This window comes from Nymphalis io, chromosome 9, assembly GCF_905147045.1.
Source record: "Nymphalis io chromosome 9, ilAglIoxx1.1, whole genome shotgun sequence".
NCBI lineage: Eukaryota > Metazoa > Arthropoda > Insecta > Lepidoptera > Nymphalidae > Nymphalis > Nymphalis io.
In genome coordinates, this window is record NC_065896.1 from 13,629,034 (window position 1) to 13,649,919 (window position 20,886).

General features: G+C 35.7%; 2 protein-coding genes across 5 annotated transcripts in view; both read right to left on the minus strand.

Moving 5' to 3' along the window:
* Positions 1 to 400: 400 nt before the first annotated feature.
* Positions 401 to 8,424, minus strand: LOC126770701 (hydroxysteroid dehydrogenase-like protein 2). Of its 2 annotated transcripts, none has more exons than XM_050490207.1 (12): positions 8,225 to 8,424; positions 7,989 to 8,152; positions 7,406 to 7,497; positions 6,837 to 6,958; positions 6,041 to 6,127; positions 5,522 to 5,640; positions 4,790 to 4,886; positions 4,125 to 4,219; positions 2,100 to 2,170; positions 1,650 to 1,755; positions 1,202 to 1,330; positions 401 to 964 (listed from the first exon to the last, which is right to left on the minus strand). In XM_050490207.1, the coding sequence occupies exons 1-12, from the start codon at positions 8,245 to 8,247 to the stop codon at positions 852 to 854; spliced, it is 1,218 nt and encodes a 405-aa protein (XP_050346164.1). In that variant the 5' UTR covers positions 8,248 to 8,424; the 3' UTR covers positions 401 to 851. The 2 variants fall into 2 exon arrangements, with proteins under 2 accessions (XP_050346164.1, XP_050346163.1); XM_050490206.1 differs by lacking the exon at positions 2,100 to 2,170 and adding an exon at positions 3,846 to 3,973.
* A 976-nt stretch (positions 8,425 to 9,400) lies between these two features.
* Positions 9,401 to 20,886, minus strand: part of LOC126770698 (uncharacterized) — a 234,614-nt gene continuing 223,128 nt past the window's right edge. For all 3 annotated transcript variants that reach the window (XM_050490200.1, XM_050490202.1, XM_050490201.1), the window contains 12 exons: positions 20,421 to 20,524; positions 18,751 to 18,868; positions 18,030 to 18,128; positions 17,421 to 17,557; positions 16,370 to 16,564; positions 16,085 to 16,295; positions 15,865 to 15,997; positions 15,071 to 15,206; positions 14,582 to 14,787; positions 13,313 to 13,458; positions 11,510 to 13,076; positions 9,401 to 11,109 (listed from right to left, as the gene is read on the minus strand). In XM_050490200.1, coding sequence (XP_050346157.1) covers positions 10,774 to 11,109; positions 11,510 to 13,076; positions 13,313 to 13,458; positions 14,582 to 14,787; positions 15,071 to 15,206; positions 15,865 to 15,997; positions 16,085 to 16,295; positions 16,370 to 16,564; positions 17,421 to 17,557; positions 18,030 to 18,128; positions 18,751 to 18,868; positions 20,421 to 20,524 — 3,388 coding nt within the window. In that variant the 3' untranslated portion in view covers positions 9,401 to 10,773. The remainder of the gene's footprint in view (positions 11,110 to 11,509; positions 13,077 to 13,312; positions 13,459 to 14,581; positions 14,788 to 15,070; positions 15,207 to 15,864; positions 15,998 to 16,084; positions 16,296 to 16,369; positions 16,565 to 17,420; positions 17,558 to 18,029; positions 18,129 to 18,750; positions 18,869 to 20,420; positions 20,525 to 20,886) is intronic.

A 20,886-nucleotide genomic window follows, 5' to 3' on the forward strand; every position in this document is an offset into this window, starting at 1 on the left:
GCATCAGTTGATAAATGGTTTGCAAGCTAACCTTCATGTCTTGATGACCTAATGTTGGTTTGTTTAAGCACTTGGTACACTTTTATTGTGAGTGTTTTTTTAGACACAAGTCTATTTTGCTTCATTAGTATTGGAAACCATAGACCTAAGAGAGCATGTCCTTTATTGCCTGTAATTACTCTCTAATGATCACCACCATTCATAACGAAACAGGAATGCTTGTAGTATTGAAGTCTAGAGGTAGATTAATAAAGTAGATCTTATTTACCGAGACAATCTTGCACAAAACGGCCAACTCTAGTCATATTAAATTTAAAAAGTAAAAACATTTAAATAATTCATATCTCAATATTATATATTTCTATTATTGTATGATTTTAGTCATAGTAAAATAACAATAAAAAACATTTCTGATACACTTTTATTAGTTTAATACAATATTCACAATACTTGTCAAAAAATATTCATCAATATTTTTTTTTTAGTTATTCAATACTGATAAGTGAGGTATTAGAAATAATTTACATTTTTCTCTGCTCTATTAAAAATTTAACAATTCAACAGTTTATAATTGACATAGTGAATTTGCACTACAATTATTTTAGTTTTAAATATAGAACAACTATTTTCTAACCAGTAACAAAGAATTGTATATCACTGAACTTTTTTGAACATATAAAAATAAAGCAACATACATTTGATATTGTACCAATACCACAAAATGTAAAATTGCACATAATATCTCCTAATACATACATATGCCGATCATATTATGAAAGTATCAAAATGTCTGCCCTACATAGAACCTCTATCAGAGTATCATATACAATATTTTATATACATTTAAATTATCAGACCTTGCTCTTGAGTGACTTCATCATTTTCTCAAGTTTCATGGCTTTCTGTAAGTCACCCTTTATCTTCAATTTTCCCATCATAAAGGCATTCGTCGCCTTCAATTTGCCTAAAAAAATGCTATTTATTTATAAATAATACTTATAAAAAAAGTATTTAAACACAAAGTAAAATTCTTAAAAGTTTCGTTTTGAAGTGAACTAAAAAAATAAATTTGATAAAAGTATTATTAAAATAATTATTAAATATAAGTATACATTATCATTATTATGCAAGTGGTTACATTATAGATAATTTGATTTTGAGAAGACATCGTTTTAACGTGTGGATATTGAAATATAGGTACCCGCAAACATTTCGGCGAAGTTATTGCTGTCCATAGTGAGAGTCGCATCTGGGGGGTTTTTCGGTTCGCCCTGTCCGCAGGACCCTTCGCCATTCTTCAAGTCTAAGTGCCAAACTCCTTCTTCCTTACCTGCCATTGAAATATATATTATAGCAATAATATTTATATATAAAATTAATTATATTGTTATATATACGAGAATATATGTTATGTAATAGCTCATAGGCACAAATGAGACAATAGAATAAATGAATAAGGCAAATGAAAAAAAAACTCGTATTAGGTATATAGGTATTTGAGTATTGAAAATATATAATATAAAAAATAAATATATTCAAGTAGGAACTTCCAAGCTATAGATTAATAAAGCGTAAAGCTACCAGTTCTAAATCTATCAAATCTCATATTAAATTATATATATATATATAAGGTCAATAAAACATATTACCTTTCACATTGAACTGATACACAGCCTGTGTCTTCTTAATTAACTCGGGTGTAATAGTTTTTCCGATGGCTGCAAATAATTCTGGAATTTGCCCACCCGATGCACCCTGCAATATGTAATTATTATCTTCGATACAGATTATAGATACATTTTAAATTGTACATGTTATCTTCACTATTCTACAATTTATCTGTGATACCTAAGTAAACAATGTGTATGGCAACACATTTTATTGCAAGATAACCCGTTATCATAATTGGTATATTTAATGATAAATTTGTCTAGTGATATTTATACATGAAGGTTGTTTAATAAAATATTTAATTATATTTTTTTAGTATTGGTTTTGTTTAGTTGTAATTTTATTTAGAAATAGAGCAAATAAATTAACGAAATTAGTGGTCATAGGTTTAATATAAAAACGTTACAGATGTTAAGGCATGTTCACACCTTTGTGACAGCTTCCTTTTTTTCCCCCGGAACGTCCAGAAAGAAGTCAGGTAACAGATTGTTTACATTACCTGTGAACAAAGTGAGATGAATCACTAATTTTGATTATTAGCTTGTGTTGTTTTGGAAATATCAACACAAATTAAAAATGAATTTAATTTACTGAATAGGTTTCTCTTGATTCATTTTCTTTTTGGTACAGCGTTTATTTTCTTAAGCATTACCTCGCCTAATATAATGTAATATATACGTATATACTATGTCGTTTATATCTAGTTCTCTTTTAAGTGTTAAATAAATAAATATTATATAAAAAAAGATACCAAACTCATACTGATACAGTTCGCAATGGTTTTCATATAAACATTTAGTAGTTAGTCGAATTTAATTTTCGCAATAATTAATGGATGCTAATTTTAAAAACAATAGGTAAAAACGTAGTTGTTGATAACTTTTATCAATTACAATTACTTATATTTGATAACTTTAAACTATTATGGTAACGTAAATAAGAAAAATATAAAATAGCCTATGACCACTAATCTATTAGACATATTAAATTGCGTCAAACCATTCAACTAACAAATAGTAATTATAATTAATATATTAATAAATTGCAAGCTTATAACATAATTATATCAAATATAGTTTTTAAAGATGACCCTAGTATTATATTTAACATTTTTTATATATATTTTTGGTGTGCTTTTTTTCTCCTGAAGGAGTCATTTTATAAATAGTTACTTATTACTTATAATCTTAGATAAAGTGTAGAATAGAATACTTTTACTGGCCAGTTTAATTAAGCAAGCATTATGTTCTTAAAGGCTAAATTAATATAACATACATTTAATTATGCATATATCTATATGCTATAAATGGTACAAAAATATTTGCAGTTGGCAATACAGTAGTTTTTGTAAATAATGCTGAAATTTTATACAAAACATCGTATTTTATAAACATTTTTTAATTATTGTTTCAATAAAATAGTAATACTTAAAAAAAATAATCCATTTATGGATAACGTTAATCAGTATGATACGTGCGATAAAAAGGTTTAAAAAAATGTTTATAAAATTAATGTACATATTAAAATGAAACATAGGTTTTAACCTATACAAATATAATACTTTATCTATTGTTACAATGAACTTGTCTTGTTATCTATTACACATATCTTGTGAACCAACCTTACCAAGCAACTGTGGGCTGATTTACATTTTTTCAACTTTATTGATCATTGAAGTAACTGGTAGATACGGGAGAGAGATCTGAAGTCATACCATACCATCATAAGTAGTCAAGTTAATATTTAACCGACCGCCGTCATTCGCATATTCTTATCCCGTTAACTAGTGGATGTTGCAGCGTTTCAATATTTTGAGATTAATTTAACAGCATTCCTTGAAAATCCTGCTGTTGGTGGAATGGTTCCCCGAAACCATAGAGATGGTTGTGGTTACGTGTTCGATCTATGGATACGCTTGACATTTTTTTCGAGCTCGGCTCCACCACTACGACATCCACTGACCAAGGTGTGGTGGACAATTATGAGGATTTGATTTACACCACACGACGAGTTTATTTTCAAATGATATATTAAACATTATCAGCAATGTTTAACTAATAAGGCAAATAATCAACTTACCTTTTTCTCGAGTCGTATCGATGCGTTGTAGATTTTTCACTGTAATTGATTGATTTTAGAGAAATATTAAAAATGTTTAAAAAATAGTAGTTAACCTTGTCTTTATAGTTGACGGTTGAGGTATGGTACCGTCGCACCGACGCGGTGGTCACCGTTTGCCGGTGGTGGTTCATAGCCGCAGGATCGTCCAAGAAACCGTCCAACAGCAGATTATCTGCGTTCTCTACGATTTGAATTCACCATGTAGTTTGAATATCACCTGATTAAGCTTTGAGACACACACTACTTAAGTACCGTTAAGAAAAATGTATCTTCCTTAAATAACTTAACAAATATTGTTATAAGTAATGCTTAAAACATAAGTCTGAACTCACTTGGGTCACACGCGTAAGGTGTCAAATCGGATACACCATAGTTTTTGACAACGTCTTCGTCGATCGCAAAGACGCCGGTGTACTTCTTGGGGTCTCTGGAAACGTATTATACCAACATTGATATCTACGTAAACTAATTAACAAAAACCTCTAGCTGTACAAACAAAAGTTTGCACCCTAAACACACAGTACACAAAGCCGACTCCAACGGCAGAGGTAAATATAAAAAACAATTTTGACCTTGAAATGGAATGACGTCATTGGTCGAGAGCTCATTTAACGCATTGTATTCATGCATTGCATGCGTTTTTTTTTCGATTTAAAAGTGTAAACTTCCTTATATTTTAAATTTGATTTTAAAGTGCACACTGTGCGTGTACTTATGTGCATATAAAGTCATGATTTTTTAGACAGGAAACGAATTGAAATGGGGTTTACTGTCAATACATTTTTAGTATCCGTCTAAAGATGAGGATGCCTCGTGCGCACGTAGATTAGTCGATCCTGCGCCTGAACTCCCTCCGGTCGTGTCGGATTGCCGTCCCATCGGATTATGAGTGTAGCGGAAGAGTGCACTACTGTAAGCGCACACAGGCCCGTTTCACAATATCCCCTGCGCTGTGTGGTGTATCTTTAGGCGGCTATAGTAAGGTGTGCGGTCTCACTGCGCGAGCATGACGTAGGCGGCGTCGGCCACGATGTCGGGCTTGCGGCTCGTGCTCGTGTCGCCCGTCAGCATCTCGATGGCCGCCGTCGCGATCGCTGCAACCACACACCGTTATCACTCTTACAATCCCTACGAACGCATAAACTTATTGCCCTCGGCGTGCCGTGGTGCGTGACATTACGGACGGACGGTAACCAGCTCGCCGCATGTGGGAAGAGTATCCTCTGTGGAACGATGACAAGTATCCTTAGCGCTGGGTCGAATCCGTCGCGAGTGGAATGACAAAATGGCTTCGAATCTCGACCGACACAGACAGTCGGAAGTGCTCCGGTGCGGTGCGTCGCTGTCCGTGGTCGTCGGCCGTCCGTGAGTAAAGCACTCTGAGAAGCAACCTTTACACGCAGCAACGGAGCAACACGTCGACGTCATTTTTAGCAATGTTACTTTAAGAACCGGAGATTGTATACGATCATTTTTGACGAGCGTTTTCTGTAATAACTTCATGTCCATATCTGACTTTTTTAAATATCAATTAGAATCATTTTATTCCGAGTAATATGTATTTTCAATTCACATTCATAACTAGATAACCTGTTTGAGAGTAAAATTTCAAGGTCAATGTCCACTTAAAACAACATGTTTACAATTTCCAATTTTACTTATTTGCCATATAATAAGTTAATTAATGAGGTACATGATTATATAGTTACTTATATACACGATGACGTACCGGTTTTGGGCCAGAGCGCGTTGACGGCGATGTTGTAGGGCTTGAACTCCTCGCTCATGCCGAGCACACACATCGACATGCCGTACTTCGCCATCGTGTACGCCACGTGGATCGAGAACCTGCAACGCGAACACGAGACGTCACATACCTGTACAATTCTGACACAAGGGAACTGCAGTGATGGAGGCGAGACAATACAATTGTAAACACTAAGATGCAGCTCTACGAGGCTATTATACTTTAAAATATCGTTAGTACAATGCTAACATTGAATCATTCTGTCTATAGTTCAGGTTTACATCTTTCAGATCAAAAAGTAGAAATTAAATGTTTAACTTCATCTACATTGGAAAACCAAAAAACCTTTGGCGAACTTTTTTGACATATATGTATTATGAAAATATTCCAATTTAATTATATGAAATATCAAACAATTTAAATATTTTTTATTTTAAGTTAATTTTTTTTAACATGATATTATTATTGAATTGTTAGATTAATTATTGTTCAGATGCTCACCAGTAGGGGTTCATGTTGAGTGGTGGGGACAGGTTCAGAATATGGGCATGGTTGCTGTTCTTCAACAGCGGCAGGCACAGCTTCGAACTAAACCACAAGTGACATTTACAGTCATTCTATTATTAAATCATTTTACAAGTGAAAATATAGATAAAAAACATTGTTATTTTCAGTGATATTGCAAATTTTGGGCATTCCATTTTTTTTTTATATATAGTATAGGAAAGCATATGGGCCATCTGATGGTAAGAGGTCACCAACGTCCTTAGACATTGGCATTGTAAGAAATGTTAACCATCGCTTATATCACCAATGCGCCAACCAACTACCAACCTTGAAAACTAAGATGTTATGTCCCTTGTGCCTGTAATTACACTAGCTCACTCACCCTTCACCGGAACACAACAATACCAAGTACTGCTGTTTTGCGGTAGAATATCCGATGAATGGGTGGTACTTACCCAGGCGAGCTTGCACAAAACTCTACCACTAGTAAATCCATATAGGAAACTGAAACTTAACAATATTAAATGGTAACCATTTTTTGAATGGATTAAAAATATTAGTCAGTAATCTCTAATTTGTTAGAACCAAGTTGAAGAGCAGACTCTTACATAAAAAAAAGAATCAACAACCAAACAGGCACCAGATGCAAGACGACACCGCCCATGGGCAGATTCATAAGTACAAAATACCCTCAACTGTCACTCGCATATATACTACTCACATATCACTATATGTACTTGAATATGTTACACTAAAAATTTTGTGAAAAATAAAGTAATTCATTACTTACGCTAAGAATGTCCCCCTTGTGTTAATATTATGCATGAGGTCATATCTCTTCATATCAGTCTGGGCGGTGCCAGTCAGGGAGATAGCAGATGCATTGTTTATTAAGATGTCAATGCCATTGAACTACAATAATAAAAACCAAATGGATAACCGAAGATTGCGAATTCAAACCTGGACAAGCACCAATGAATTTTCATGTGGTCAATTTGTGTTTATAATTCATTTTATACTCAACTCAGGAAGGAAATTGAGGAAACTCATGTGTCATTTGTAATGTATCTGCCGAATGTGTATCCATAAACTTGCATTGGAGCAGAATGGTGGAATTAGATTCTTTTCATCCTTACAAGGAGTCTAGGTTAGGAGTGGGATATTTACAGACTTTATTTACTTTTGTTTGTATATCACTAGTTTTAATGGAAAATATATCAAAGAAAATATCCCTAATCTTGCCAGACATTTAAATAAAATGCAAATGAATTCTTGTACTATATTAAGTCCTATTTGTTATTGTAATATAATAATTATTATTTTGTAAAATTTAATAGATAATAATGAAATAATCCATACCTTCTTAACAGCCTCATCAATTGCATTTTGAATTTGTTTCTCTTCCCTCACATCGACTATACACGGCAAAGCTTTTCCTCCCAGAGCCTCGACTAAATTTAAAACAAAATAGTTTTAATACAAAAATTATATCATTACTACAAATTACATAGTTTAATAATTTTTTATCATTTTTCTAAAGCATAGTTTGTCAACAGGATTCAATTAAAATACAGAATCAGTAACTGATAGTGACATCTTAACCCTTGTAACCTCTACACTTCAATAGTTAAATATTTACTGAGATTAAACTGATTTTGTCTAAATTTTATAGAAATTATGTGAAAATGTCAGAAAGTTGTATAGTTATTACAAGCTAATATATTTTTAAAGTAATTAATAATGTTTAGATATGTTTATTACGACAAAAGTCATTTTGTAATAGGGTAACAGTTTTGACCAAAGGTCAGTGGACTTTTATCCTCAAGTCCAAAGTCCACATATTAGTAAAACATCATCCATAACTATAAAAACGTAATTTCCCATTTGAAAACAGAACATTCTAATTAATTGTAACATTATAATAATATTTCACTAAACTCACTTTCTTCAGCGGTAGTATAAATAGTTCCTGGAAGTTTCGGATGTGGCTCCGCTGTCTTAGCGGCAACAACAACGTTAGCGCCATCCTTAGCTGCTTTTAGCGCGATAGCCTTCCCTATGCCACGCGAAGCCCCCGTTATAAAAAGGGTACGACCCGCTAACTTCCTAATAAGCATAAATTATGTGAAAGTGGTGAAAATGTTTATTTAAAAACATAACACTACAATCTTTTCTTACCCGGTATTTGCAACTAAACTCATCTTAACTAAATTATTAAAATAACTTCAATACGTTAGCCTATTTCAGGTCAGACTAACATACGTTGAATTAAATGTTTTATTATAAATTAAATACACAACAAGTTACAACGAGGTACCTATGTATTAAATTTATTAAAGTTGTAAACTGTCACTGTCAGTAAAAACTGACAACTTGACAAATATCATAATTCAAAGCATAGGTAGTAAAACTTTCATCATAAATACACTTCCACTACTTCACTCGGTCACGATTTGTACAGTAACTATTTTTAATTTTTATTTGTATTTATTTGCTGCTCTATGGTACAATTTTTATGATCAATCACGATTATAACGAAAGTGATTAAAAAAGTAAAATGAATGAGTGAGTGAAGTAAGTGCCACAGAGCATCCTCGCGTTGCTTCAATATCAATTAAAGTTAATCTGTAATCGTAATTGACGATTACACGTTGTAATGGTTAATGAATAATCTAATTACATTTTGCTCAGGCCTTTTTTGAACTTGTAAAGATTTTAAGAAATAACGATTTTTCTTGAAGAACCGACTTATTTACACGTTTTTATTTAACTTGTAATATTTGTTAGTTTGATTAGTTCAAATCTGGCAAGCTGAATTGGGACCGTTGAACATGTTACTTCTACACCTAAGAATGGCTTAAGGCGAAGGAACAGTATAGACACAAAATTACTTTCTAACAGATAATTATATTTAATTTATATTGGGCTTCAATAAACGATTGTAATCAAATATTTTATAGTTAAATAAATGAGCAATCAAATATATAGTTACATATTTAATTATTTCCGTAATGTTTATATTTAACGTAATAAAATGATTACTACAATAATTACTCCTTGTTTTTTGATATTATGCTATACACAAGGTTTTTAAGTGCTTGAGTTGTAAAAATCTTTTCAACTTTTATATTTAAAGACGATTTCTCAAAAATTTAAATGGGTATATTGAAAAAGAACAGCTGGTTGATAATAATTACTGTCATAACATGTAAAGAAAAGAGAAGGCAGAACGTTAACAATTAAAAAATAGTTACTTATTTTATTTACCCGTTCGATTTTTTATAGTTATTTTCGAATTACATTCTATAGTAAGCTTTACACAAATGCAATACGTACAATAAGAAAAAAAAAGAATTAAGATTTCAAATACATTTATTTTGTGCATAATTTTATACTTCCATTTTTCTAGTCTCTAATGTACAACACCGCGAATAAGGGTGAATCTTACACGTTATTAAAATAATCTACAAATAAAACAATTTTATTAATATACCATCATAAGACATTTAGTTAGGCTTTATTGTAACAATAATTGCAATCCGTAAGAATGGCTCGAATCTTTGATATTTTATACAATGTACTAACTACATCAATAATGTTTAACTAACAAAGTGTATTTGAAATCGAAAACGGAAATATAAAAGGAATATTTCAATTTCTGTTGTATTTTGCCCAGATAAAATAATCTTACACACTCGTTGTTATTAAAAAATAGATCGATTCGATTATGTAGAGTTACCAAATTGTAGTTTATACTATTTTACGAGAAATAATTAATAAAAATTATGTTGTATATATATGTATATACATATACAAAAATGAGTTATGGCAATTTAGGTAACACTTTATACGTTAATCTAAAAGTATTCTTAAATATTCCGTTGATTTCAAAAAGCCCTCTTTCGGCATAACCTATACAATCACATAGGATATTCATAATATCAACTACACACAGTACTATCAATTTGTATATGATTATATTAAATTTATTTACATATTTCTTGTTGACCTGGTGTTTTATGAGTTTTTTGGTAGTTATTTGCTTTGAGCAAGAGTAAAATGTTAAGAAATATTTTGAAAATTATTTCATTTGAATTTTTTGAACTCTGTTAATCGTTATTGTGATAAAATTACGTTATATTCTTTCAAATAAATAATCAGGCACTTTCTTTTTTTATGGATATATTATACAGATGATTTTCAATAAATGTAATTATGTATCTTATTTTGTTTCTTATATAGTTAGAATCTGTCTGAAAGAATTATATTGAAAATTAAAGTTGGTTAAAACTTAGGTTCTAGATGTATACTTTTTTAAGATATTTTATATACTGAAAGATAGTTCAAGTGTCGTAGGAATTTGTAGAGCTAGATCTAAATTGTATTAAGAGTAATACACGAGTAACATAGACTGACAGGAAAAGCTACAAAGATTAATTTCTATAGAATATAACAGAGATAAGATTGAAAAGATGTCATTCAAAGAGCGATGTATTTTACAGTCATAAGCACCAAACATTCTGTAATCCATCTAGAGTTACTCACAACTTTCACTATAATACTAGTCGTTTAAAGCATCAAAAAATAATAATTGGCACCGAAAATTAAAATTATTCTATTTTATTCGGAGATATAGACCTCATTTAAAAAATAAAAATAATATATCTTGTATTTATTATCTACATTAATAAATTTAATCTCTTTTCTTAAAATATATTGTTCTAAATTTAAATGTAAGCTGGTTGTTTGGCAGAATGCTGTAGAGCCGCTAACACGTCATGTTTGAGCCTGACGTATAATCTTCCCTTTCTCCATGGGTTCTGGAGCTGGAGCGGTCGAAAATCGTCTCGTAGGCATCTCTCTCTAGCTCCTATAACTGCCACTAAGCAGAAATCTTGAAGTTTCTCCGGACCATAAACAGGACCAGGTTTCCCTTTGAGCACGGCGGCCATGTTGAGCTGCTTGACGACGAGGTCGATGACCTCTCGAGCGGACGTGCGCGGCGTCACGTGCAGCTTCAGCGACGTGCCCGCCGCCAGCCCCGTCTCGTAGGCTGCAAACACCTGCGACCAGTGACAAATATATATATTAATATAATGATAATTTACTTTTGACTGCATTTCGGCCACGACGACAAATTTCTAGCTATAGATAATATGCACTATGTGTGTGCGTAAACAAAGACGCACTTTTGATTGATGCCCCCTTACTTCTATAGAACAATCGAAAATCAGTTTGAGGAACGGAAGCATAACACTGGCAATTTTTTGATTTCGTAAGGAAAAGCAAAAAATTATGCCTAGCTTGGGATTAAAATCAAATAATGAATCTACAGGCTTACAAACTAACCATAACGCCTACGAGACGATCAAATATATATTTAAAAAAATTAATAAATAATGTAAGTACGCACTGTGACTAATATTATAAATGGTAATAATTCCACTTAACCCAAAAGCGTACCTGTAAAATACCCGCTTGCTCCGAAGTTCTCTGTTCTACAGGTAGATTAGCACTTCGCTCCTCGTTATCGCTCTGTCTGCCATCAGTCTTAGGAACCTTATTATTATATTCTATTTCTTCCTGCGTTTCCAACAACGGCTGTCGCTTGACACAGTGTCCCTTGCTGAACATGTCTTGGCCGGTGTCCGTGTAGTCCACTTCAGAACTCTTCACATTGTTCATGCTCTTCGATGAAATAACGTTGCACTGTGTTCGGTGATTCGACGGACGGATTTTGAGCGGAACCGCTGTCGTTATTGGACAGCTTTGGCTCTCGGAGTCACTCGATAGACTTTGGGCGGATTCTGAAACGTTTGTTTTGCCAGTTTTCACACTGATCATGCTACCCGGATAAAAGTTCTTCACCATTAACAGTGGGCTGGACGACGTCGAGACGCTGGCGTTAATACTGTGTGGGCGGGGCTTAGGTTCGATGTTCTCGTTTTGTAGTACCAGCGTGTCTTCGCTCCGGGATGGAGGGAGGCGGCTGTTGGTAATGCTGACGTGAGATCCTGATCCTGATTTGATGTCGAACTGTGAATTGCTACTCATATAATTAGTACTCATAATGCTTGACTGTGTGAATTGCGAATCGGCGCTACCTTTCCTGGCATATTTGGTATCGGAATGAAGATATTGCGAGCCACTCAGGTTTATCGTTGAGACTGAGGTTTGACGGGGGGCTAGGCTTAGTTGTTGCTCAGATTTACTAAATTCCGGATGTAGGCTAGTGTGGTTGCCGTTGCCGGCCGGTCCGGGCCAAGAGCCGCGACCGGGTGACGTCTTAGTAATTTTCCCGTCTCGCGGCGGTATTTGCAGTAAATCTATTTTTAAGTTTATATCTTTCTCAGAATCCCCACCGTCCGGTCTATCGATAGACGTTTTGGACGTCGTTTTATCGAGTACATTTTTGAGCAATATTCCCGAACTGGGGCCAGCTTTATCTTTATCCCTCGCGAAGCCTATCAGGTCCATAAGCCATCGCTCCGCCTTCCATATTAGGTTTAAATTGTTTTGGAGATCTTCTAACTTTGTTAATCTCTCTTTCGCGGTCTGGAGCTCGCTGCAGGAGAACGCTTCTCTTTGGGAATGGGCGGCTAAAGCTACATCTAATTCTAATACACAGCTCAGTTTTGAGTATTTATTTAAAATGTTATTGTGGTAAGTTTGTAAGTGGATCATTTCGAAAGCCTGGATGGGGAGACTAAGTAGATCTCCTTTCTGGAGCAGGATTTCCTTCTGGCCGGGCACGGAACAGGCTTGTTCTGCCGGCGGACATATCATGATGAAACTAACATCGTGGTTGAGTTCAATAACCTCGAGATCATATATTCGGTGGGTGCTGACGTTCTCGTCCGGTATCTCCATGTCTCGGAAGAGTCTGCGCGTGGCGGTTGCTATCTGTTCGATGAACATCTCTTGAGATTCTGAAGGCTGTTCGTTGTTTCCAATTGACACTAAATTATTAATAGACTGTGATTCTTCTGCAGTTTTTCCGGATTGGGACTTAAGGTACTCCCATTCTTCTCTGAAAAAAAAAGCAATAATAATAATATAAAAAAATTAATCCATGTAATAATTTAATTCAACTACCAGTTTCATTCCAACTTTTTTGGGTTTGCTTTGCTTAGCAGGATGGGCAACTAGTACATAATAAAATAAGACAAATTCTGAGTTTCATTCCGTCGGTTCTTCTCACGTTTCATTCCATAAGTTTTCTAATTATAGAAATAATACACAATAGTTAGTTTGTTTAGTACTTACGCGGATACATGAGGATTATCCCTAATCCGTGTGTGTGGAGGGACGTTAGGAGTCCGCGCGGGAGCTACGATCCGTACTACTTCGACTGAGGACTGCAGCTTGAGGTACCCTAAATATAGGCCACGAGGTAACTGATCTCTGGATACCTGCGAAAATAATCATTTGAATTAACAAACAGATTGAACATAGAATTCAGTGTACTAATAAAAAAGGGTCTCTTTTTGTAATGCCTAACTGGAAAAAATACTGATCAACCTACATACATTTTTATATGTAGCTGTGATTCGCAGTTTCACCCGCTTTAAATTTAGACTTTTGACGTGACACGGGTGAATTTCATTCGACTACTAAATTACCGCGGAATACTCGACATATTGCGGGAAAACTTCGATATCAATCTTAATGGAGCAGACATGGACATCAAAATTATACAGATAAAAAAGCAAATTTATATTATGACTGTATTAAAGTTTGTTTTGATAATGTAATTAAAGGATATTAAAATCCGTAGTAACAAAACTAATTATATAACGAAAGTCAAAAAGCTAAAGAGTGTCAAGCTTAAAAAGGAACGAATAACTTAAAGGGGAGAAATTGCTCCCCTGAGCATAAATCGCTAGCGCACTTTTATATTAACCCGCAGACGGCGACTTTTAGTACTGTCTGAGTTAACACTTCAACAAAATTATCGTTAAAATAAAAATATAGTCTTTGTAATAATTATTGATGTTTCTTATTTAGTTTAACTTATGTGGTGAATGTGCGGAATGCCCAGGTTGGACAAAACGAGAACGTTAAAGGCAGGTGTCCACGATTGACCAAGTGGAAAAAGAGAAACTTGAAAGCGGATCTGCTTTGTCGTCATTAGAAAGGAGAAACAATAAAAATAAGAAGGTATTCTTACTAAAATTTTGTTTATTACACTTTCACGTCGTAACTATTCAAATAATCATGAAATTTTGTATAAGCTTTTTTTTATAGAATAGGAATACGAGCATATGAGCTACCTGATGGTAAGTAGTCACCAACGCCCATAGACATTGGCATTGTAAGAAATGTTAACAATCGCTTACATCACCAATGCGCCACCAACCTTGGGAACTAAGATGTTATGTCCCTTGTGCCTGTAATTGTTGTTAGGGCTTTAGAAAAGGACATAAGGTACCTAACAACAGACATCACACACGCGGGCGGAACTTGTCCTTTAACTTGATAGAATTACATCATCATTGTTATACCCGGATCTGGATGAATCAAATTATACCTTACCTGATGGTACGCAATCTGCTCGTGGACAGACGCCATCAGTAGTTCGCCCATCGTGTTATCTTCACTGAGAACTCTCCGTCTAAGTTTGGAGACTGGAGCCCATTTTGAATTCAACGCGGAGACAGATTTAGGCGACTTGACCATATTCACGCAAGAAAGTACCACCGTGCCGTGAGCGTCTCGGAGTGGCTTGTGGTACAGTTGACCTGAGGATTATTTTCATTCTAATTTATTTATTGCTTAAATATCAATGGACGTGATAAGTTATTAATTTTAACGCAGCGTAAGCTTAGAATAGCTTTAAAATATCATACGTTTTTATTTATTCTGTAATTATTTTGCTATTGTACCAATTTTTTAATATGACATAAGCAATACTTTGAAAAAGTAATTTAAAATTAAATACAGATAAAATACACGATCTAATTGGTCAATCACTGTCTTGACAAATAATAACTAATCAGAATGGACTACTCCAAAATGTATTACCTAAGTCTTGTATACACAGCGCGGATTGCATTTGAGCTGCGGCCGTGAGTAGTTTCAACCTAAAGTGTATCGATGAAGAGGTGTGCTTCTCCATGTCTGATCTGAGTGACTTCACTTCATCCCAGGAACACGATACCTGCGTGAAAATATGAATAAATTATTCTATGTATGCAATTGAAAAAGCATTCCTATATACATAAGTAGTATATAGGAAGGTTAAAGTTCTCTATTGAAGTAAGTATATATATAAATAATTAAATTTTATTCAAGTCTACTTGAATAAAATTATTTATTTAAGTGGTACTTGTAAGTACTTGATTCGTTACATGACAGGATTAAATTAAATGGAAATGTTTGGGAATTGTTCTGATTGACTTTAGCAGTGCTATAATCATTTTAATACACGATTAATAATATTATTTTGAAGTGCAAATTTTGATTTTTTTAAGGGAAAACATTTATTTCCCAGGTAGTATATTGAAATAAAAACGTAAGTTACGTTTTCAGTTATATAGTTATTATACAGTTAGATAGCTTGAGCAATGATTCAAGAATCGGTCGGTTATCTAATTTGGTTTCGGTCTTCTCGATCGACGTTTATCCTTTTAGGGGGTCCGATGGAAATAATTTGAGATTTCAGAATGCTGAAGGTCAGTGAAATAACTAATAAATTACGTAGTTGAAATAATGTTAGGTTTCGGACGTTCTTAAGTGTATTTTCAGCATATATTTTATTTCGCACTGACAAAATATATTACGATCAAAATTAAATTAATAAGATTCACTCGTCCTACCTTCATGAGCCAGTGGAAGTCGGTGTAGATGCAGGCGGGGTAGGTCTCGTCCACCTCGATGACCGGCAGGAACTCCTCGCCGGTGACCAGCACCTTGTCCTCGTGGTAGACGATGCACGCCAGGTAGACGCCCCTGCCGGCGGAGCGAACGTTAGCGGGGGGCACCGGGGGGCACCGGGCGACGAGGGCGCCGAGGCGGACTCGCGCGGGCGACGCTCACCTCCGGAGGTTCTTCTGGAACTTGCTGGCGGCGGTGAACAGCTGCCGGATGGTGGTCTTCTTGCGCGTGTGTCGCGCGTGCGAGCGCTGGCGCGCGCTGCCCGCGGCCGCGCACAGCGCCTCCAGCGCCGCGCCCGCGCCGCCCGCCGCGCCGCGCCCGCCGCGCCCGCCGCGCCCCTCGCGGCCCTCGCGCGCGCTCGCGTCGCGCCAGCCTGCGCGCCCGAGCGTTAGTCGACTGACGCCCGGCTCCCGGACATTACGCGGGGGCCGTGGAGCGTATACTCACTGCTGGGGACGACGCTCCTGGGCACGGACACGGTGTGGGGTCCCCAGCCCTTGAGGTTGCCGGCGGCCGCCCTGAAGAAGTACCGCCGGCCGCGGGTGAGGCCCGCCACCGGCACGCGCGTGCTGCTGGCGCCCGACGCCGCCAGCTCGCGGCACCCGCACACGTTGGAGAAGTCGGCGCGGGACGACCACTCCACTGGGGAACGCGGCGATACAATACCGAAGCTATACATTAGTGCATTTCGAAATTACGAGACAATTAATAAGGATATGATACTTAATTATAAGTAGTTTTTAGTTGTCTCGTTTACATAATTAGGTACAAGAAAAAAAACAGGAAACATTTCAGTGGTCTCTTTTGTTCTGTTACATAATAAGAACATTTTTAAGTTTTACATAGGTGTGTGAAGTTCAAGTTTTGAGGAAACCTCCTCCTCAAAAAGGAGCGGAGGGCAGCAGTAGCACATTTACAGGTTTTTTTACTTTTTACTCATGATAATAATAAACGAAAATAAGAACTAAGTGATGTAAGTGTATTTTTTGTTAAGTACTTGTTAAGTCATTTTTAATTACTTCTGGGTGATTGGATATCAGTTTATAAGTAAAGAAATCTTTATCGATTTTGTAGTTTAAATTATAAAGTCAATAAGAGTTTTCTACTTATTTTATGTTCGGTTAACAGACAATATTATAATATCAATCCGTGTTTATTTTAATAGTTAAGAATTATGACCTCACAAGTTAAAGTTCCCGAATGACCCACCGCTGTTCAAGCTACCTCTATAATATACACGGTCGTATTACATTATATTTTCATTTTAAGTAATTAAATATATTAGGGTTTTTTTGTGCTTGAAAGACGATTATAATATTGTTATATAATACTCGTGGCTCGTTTTGAGAGATTAGAGATTATGTATGCAATTATTGAAGCGTACTACTAAGTATTGCCCAGCACATATACATCTGGCTATAGCATAGATCTATATCTATTGAACAGTGAACAGTGTAGTAATACTAAATGAAATCGCGACAATGGCCACATGCCGCACCTCTGTACTTGGAGACGATGTGCGGGTCGCGCGGGTCGCGCAGGCGCACGCTGACGGAGTGCGCGCCGCACACGTCGAGCTCGGGCGGCGGCAGCGCGGGCGGCGCGCGCGCCTGCTGCCAGCCCTGCAGCAAGCGTCTGCAACCACACACGCGCTCAGCCGCGGCTGCACCCTCGCAGTGCCAAATGTAAGAGCGGGTGAACGGTCGGCGACATCAACGTTGCCCATGCCGAACGAGTACCTTCCCTTCTCTAAGGCTAAGTGCGAGATTTCCCACGACGTTTTCCTTCACCGCCGAGCACGAGATGAGTCAAAAACAAATTATTTATTAAGCACATAGACACTCGGAGAGGCTTGCGTTTGTATGAGCCCATGGTCTTCGGTTCGGTTCCACATTTTCTATTCACTGAGCCATTTCGTCTATCTAAGGTTCTAATATTATATAGGAGTATAGTAAACTATATAACGTATTCAATACCAGCTTAAAGTCAAAAGTTCTTAAAATAAAATTCGTAAGAATACTTAATATGCCAGGAGTTTTTCAACATCATCAGCGACTTTTACCACAGTAGACTTGAGCTTAATCAAATTAAAAACCTGTAAACTCACTTCAATGTCCGGACTCTCCTCTCCCAATGTTGAGTTTGTTTGTCTTTCTCGGAGCCTGTTCCTCCAGCACACCCCATAGTTCCAGCCTGACCACCTGACCTAGTGACAAAAATAATTATATCTTAATTACAAAATGTTGCAAACTAACGTCATGTATAAAAATGTAATTTCAGAACCCGGTTTCCATGTTAATAACGTCGGTACTTCGTTTAGAAGTAAAACCATTGTTATCCCCTAATAAATTTAAATAATAAAACTAACATCACAGGATCTTGGTATATAAGGATATTCTTTCACTCCTTAATTGAAGTTGAATTTTTCAAAAATCCTTTCTCAAATGCTAACGTTATAAAATAACTACCAATGTTCCAAAATTCAGCTTTCTAGAGTCATTAGTTCTAGCTGTCTGTTGTCAATCTAGACGAGCGATTTTGTAAATATATGTATAGATTTGTGCAAGTGTTTGTAAGCTTGTACTTATTTGGACGAACGATTTTATAAGTATATATTTGTGTGTATAATTATACGGTTTCTCTTTTCTCTGTCTATGGCAGACATATAAGTCTGCCATATTTTGTTTTGCTGGAAGAAAATTCTTCAAGAAATAAGCACGCCTAATAAATTCTATAATAAACTTCTATTTTTATTTTTTTGAATGTCTATTTTATTTCTTATACGAATAATATACATTGCTGAATAAATAAATATAGCAACAATTTACCTGCAAACGTCATCCCGACAAGCCTTCTCTGGAATGTATCCGGTTACTTCGTGCAGACGCGATTCCGCCTCTCGTGATAATCTGCGCAGATGCGCGCCCAAAGCTTCGGGGTTTTTGACTAGAATAATATATATTTTTTTTTTGATAAATATAAAAAACTTTTTATAGAAAATAAACCTTCGTAACATGCACAGAAGTGGAGGCAAATGTTCAACACTGGCACAAGATTTTAACTTATATTTTTTTTTTTATAGAATAGGAAGGTGGACGAGCATATGGGCCACCTGATGGTAAGTGGTCACCAAACGCCCTTAGACATTGGCATTGTAAGAAATGTCAACCATCGCTTATAGCCAATGCGCCACCAACCTTGGGAACTAAGATTTTATGTCCCTTGTGCCTGTAATTACATATATATTAAGAAACGGGGAAACACCGGAATCTTGATTGCCATCAATCTCATAAGAAGTGATTACGAATGACAAGATCATTTTATATTCACTCAAGACACGAGCTGATAAATTGCCCCGGCGAGCCTTGATAATGAACCTGATAATCGTTTTATCAGAAGATTGATCAAATCGTTCAATTGTCTGTTTCGTGCATCTGTCATTTGTTTTGATCTCGCTATCTCCAAAGATTATCCAGATTTGAATGTCGTCTTTTTGTTCATCTCGAAAAGATCAATTGTTGTCTATAATGACTTGTGGTTTTTGACAAGATATTCGTATGGGTCATGGACTAGTACGTCCATGCGATTTGATTGTTGACGATTTTCTTTCTAAACATTAGCGGTATTTGCTTTATGCCATAAAACCCACCATCTCTCACTGATTCAACTGGAGACAAGCCGCTCTGAGCGAAATTTATTGGTGGTATGGCTTTGTAGAAGCTCGTCTGGGTAGGTACCATCCACTTGTCAGATATTCTACCGCAAAACAGCAGTACTTGGTATTGTTGTGTTCCGGTTTGAATGGCGAGTGAGTCAGTGTAATTAAAGGCACACGGGACATCTTAGTTCCCAAGGTTGGTGGCGCATTGGTGATGTAAGCGATGGATAACATTTCTTACAATGGCAATGTCTATGGGCGTTGGTGACCACTTACCATCAGGTGGCCCACATGCCCGTTTGCCTACTATAGGTAGGTAATAGGAGTAGTAGGTATATAAAAAAAAGAAATGCGGTCAGGTGAACTTGTAGCTTTTCTTACAAGAGGAATTTATGATTTTAGATTAATTCGTATTGGTTATCTACTTTATTATTATGGATGTGCTTTTTTAATAAATATTTATATTTGTTTACTCAATTTAAATTATACCAGAATTGTTTAATTTTCTTTTTTTTTCTCTTCTCTATTCGAATAATATATTATTGGTAATTTATTCATTGTTTTGTGACAGGAAACTTTTCCTGACTTTTCCTTATAAGGTTTTTACATTATTTCTTCTTACATAGTATGCATATAATTGTCCTAACGTACAAAGGCATCTCTAATCAAAGTTCAAAGGCCGTATCGGCAGTATTAACATTTAAACGCCTACGTGAACATATCTTGTCTACAGACTGATACCGTCTGTCGCTAAAATGATAATTGATGGTTCCCAAGGGCTAGCACAAAAACCTCCCCTGAGTATAAATTTATTAATTATGAACAATATCTTCAACTCACATTGGGGCCCTTCTTTAGCTCCAAACTCCATAAGCATTCTGGCGAGTTGCCGATTGCTCGCCAAAACAGCCACGTCCAGGGGCGACAAGTCGTCTGGATTGAGGCTTTGAATTGAAGAAATCTCATTAGTATACACATTTAAGAATTATAAATACCTTAATTTTATCGTAGACTATAGAATTTAAAAAAATTGTATATTATGTCAGCGATATCTCTATTTGTTATTATCATGGAAAGTTTTATTTTCTTACATTAATCGTCCCATTCGGGTTATGTGAAAAAATACATAGCTCTTGAATTATGTAGTAATCGTACAAAAATAAATTATATATAGCATCCGCTTGTAGCTTCCACTGGTGACAATTTCCGTCCAAAGAATGTCTAACATAAGAATATTTTTCTTAATCCGCAATGTATTTCTTGAGATTAAGATAAATAAAACAAACAAACTCTTCAGCTTACGGGA

What these genes read in the sequence shown, in the direction of transcription:
- LOC126770701 (XM_050490206.1), bottom strand. Translation starts at nt 8,247, where the DNA reads ATGAGTTTAGTTGCAAATACCGG. An exon ending in TTATACTACCGCTGAAGAAA is followed by an intron (nt 7,498 to 7,988) that starts GTGAGTTTAGTG and finishes TTTTAAATTTAG; the next exon opens with TCGAGGCTCTGGGAGGAAAA. An exon ending in ACAAGGGGGACATTCTTAGC is followed by an intron (nt 6,128 to 6,836) that starts GTAAGTAATGAA and finishes CTTGTGGTTTAG; the next exon opens with TTCGAAGCTGTGCCTGCCGC.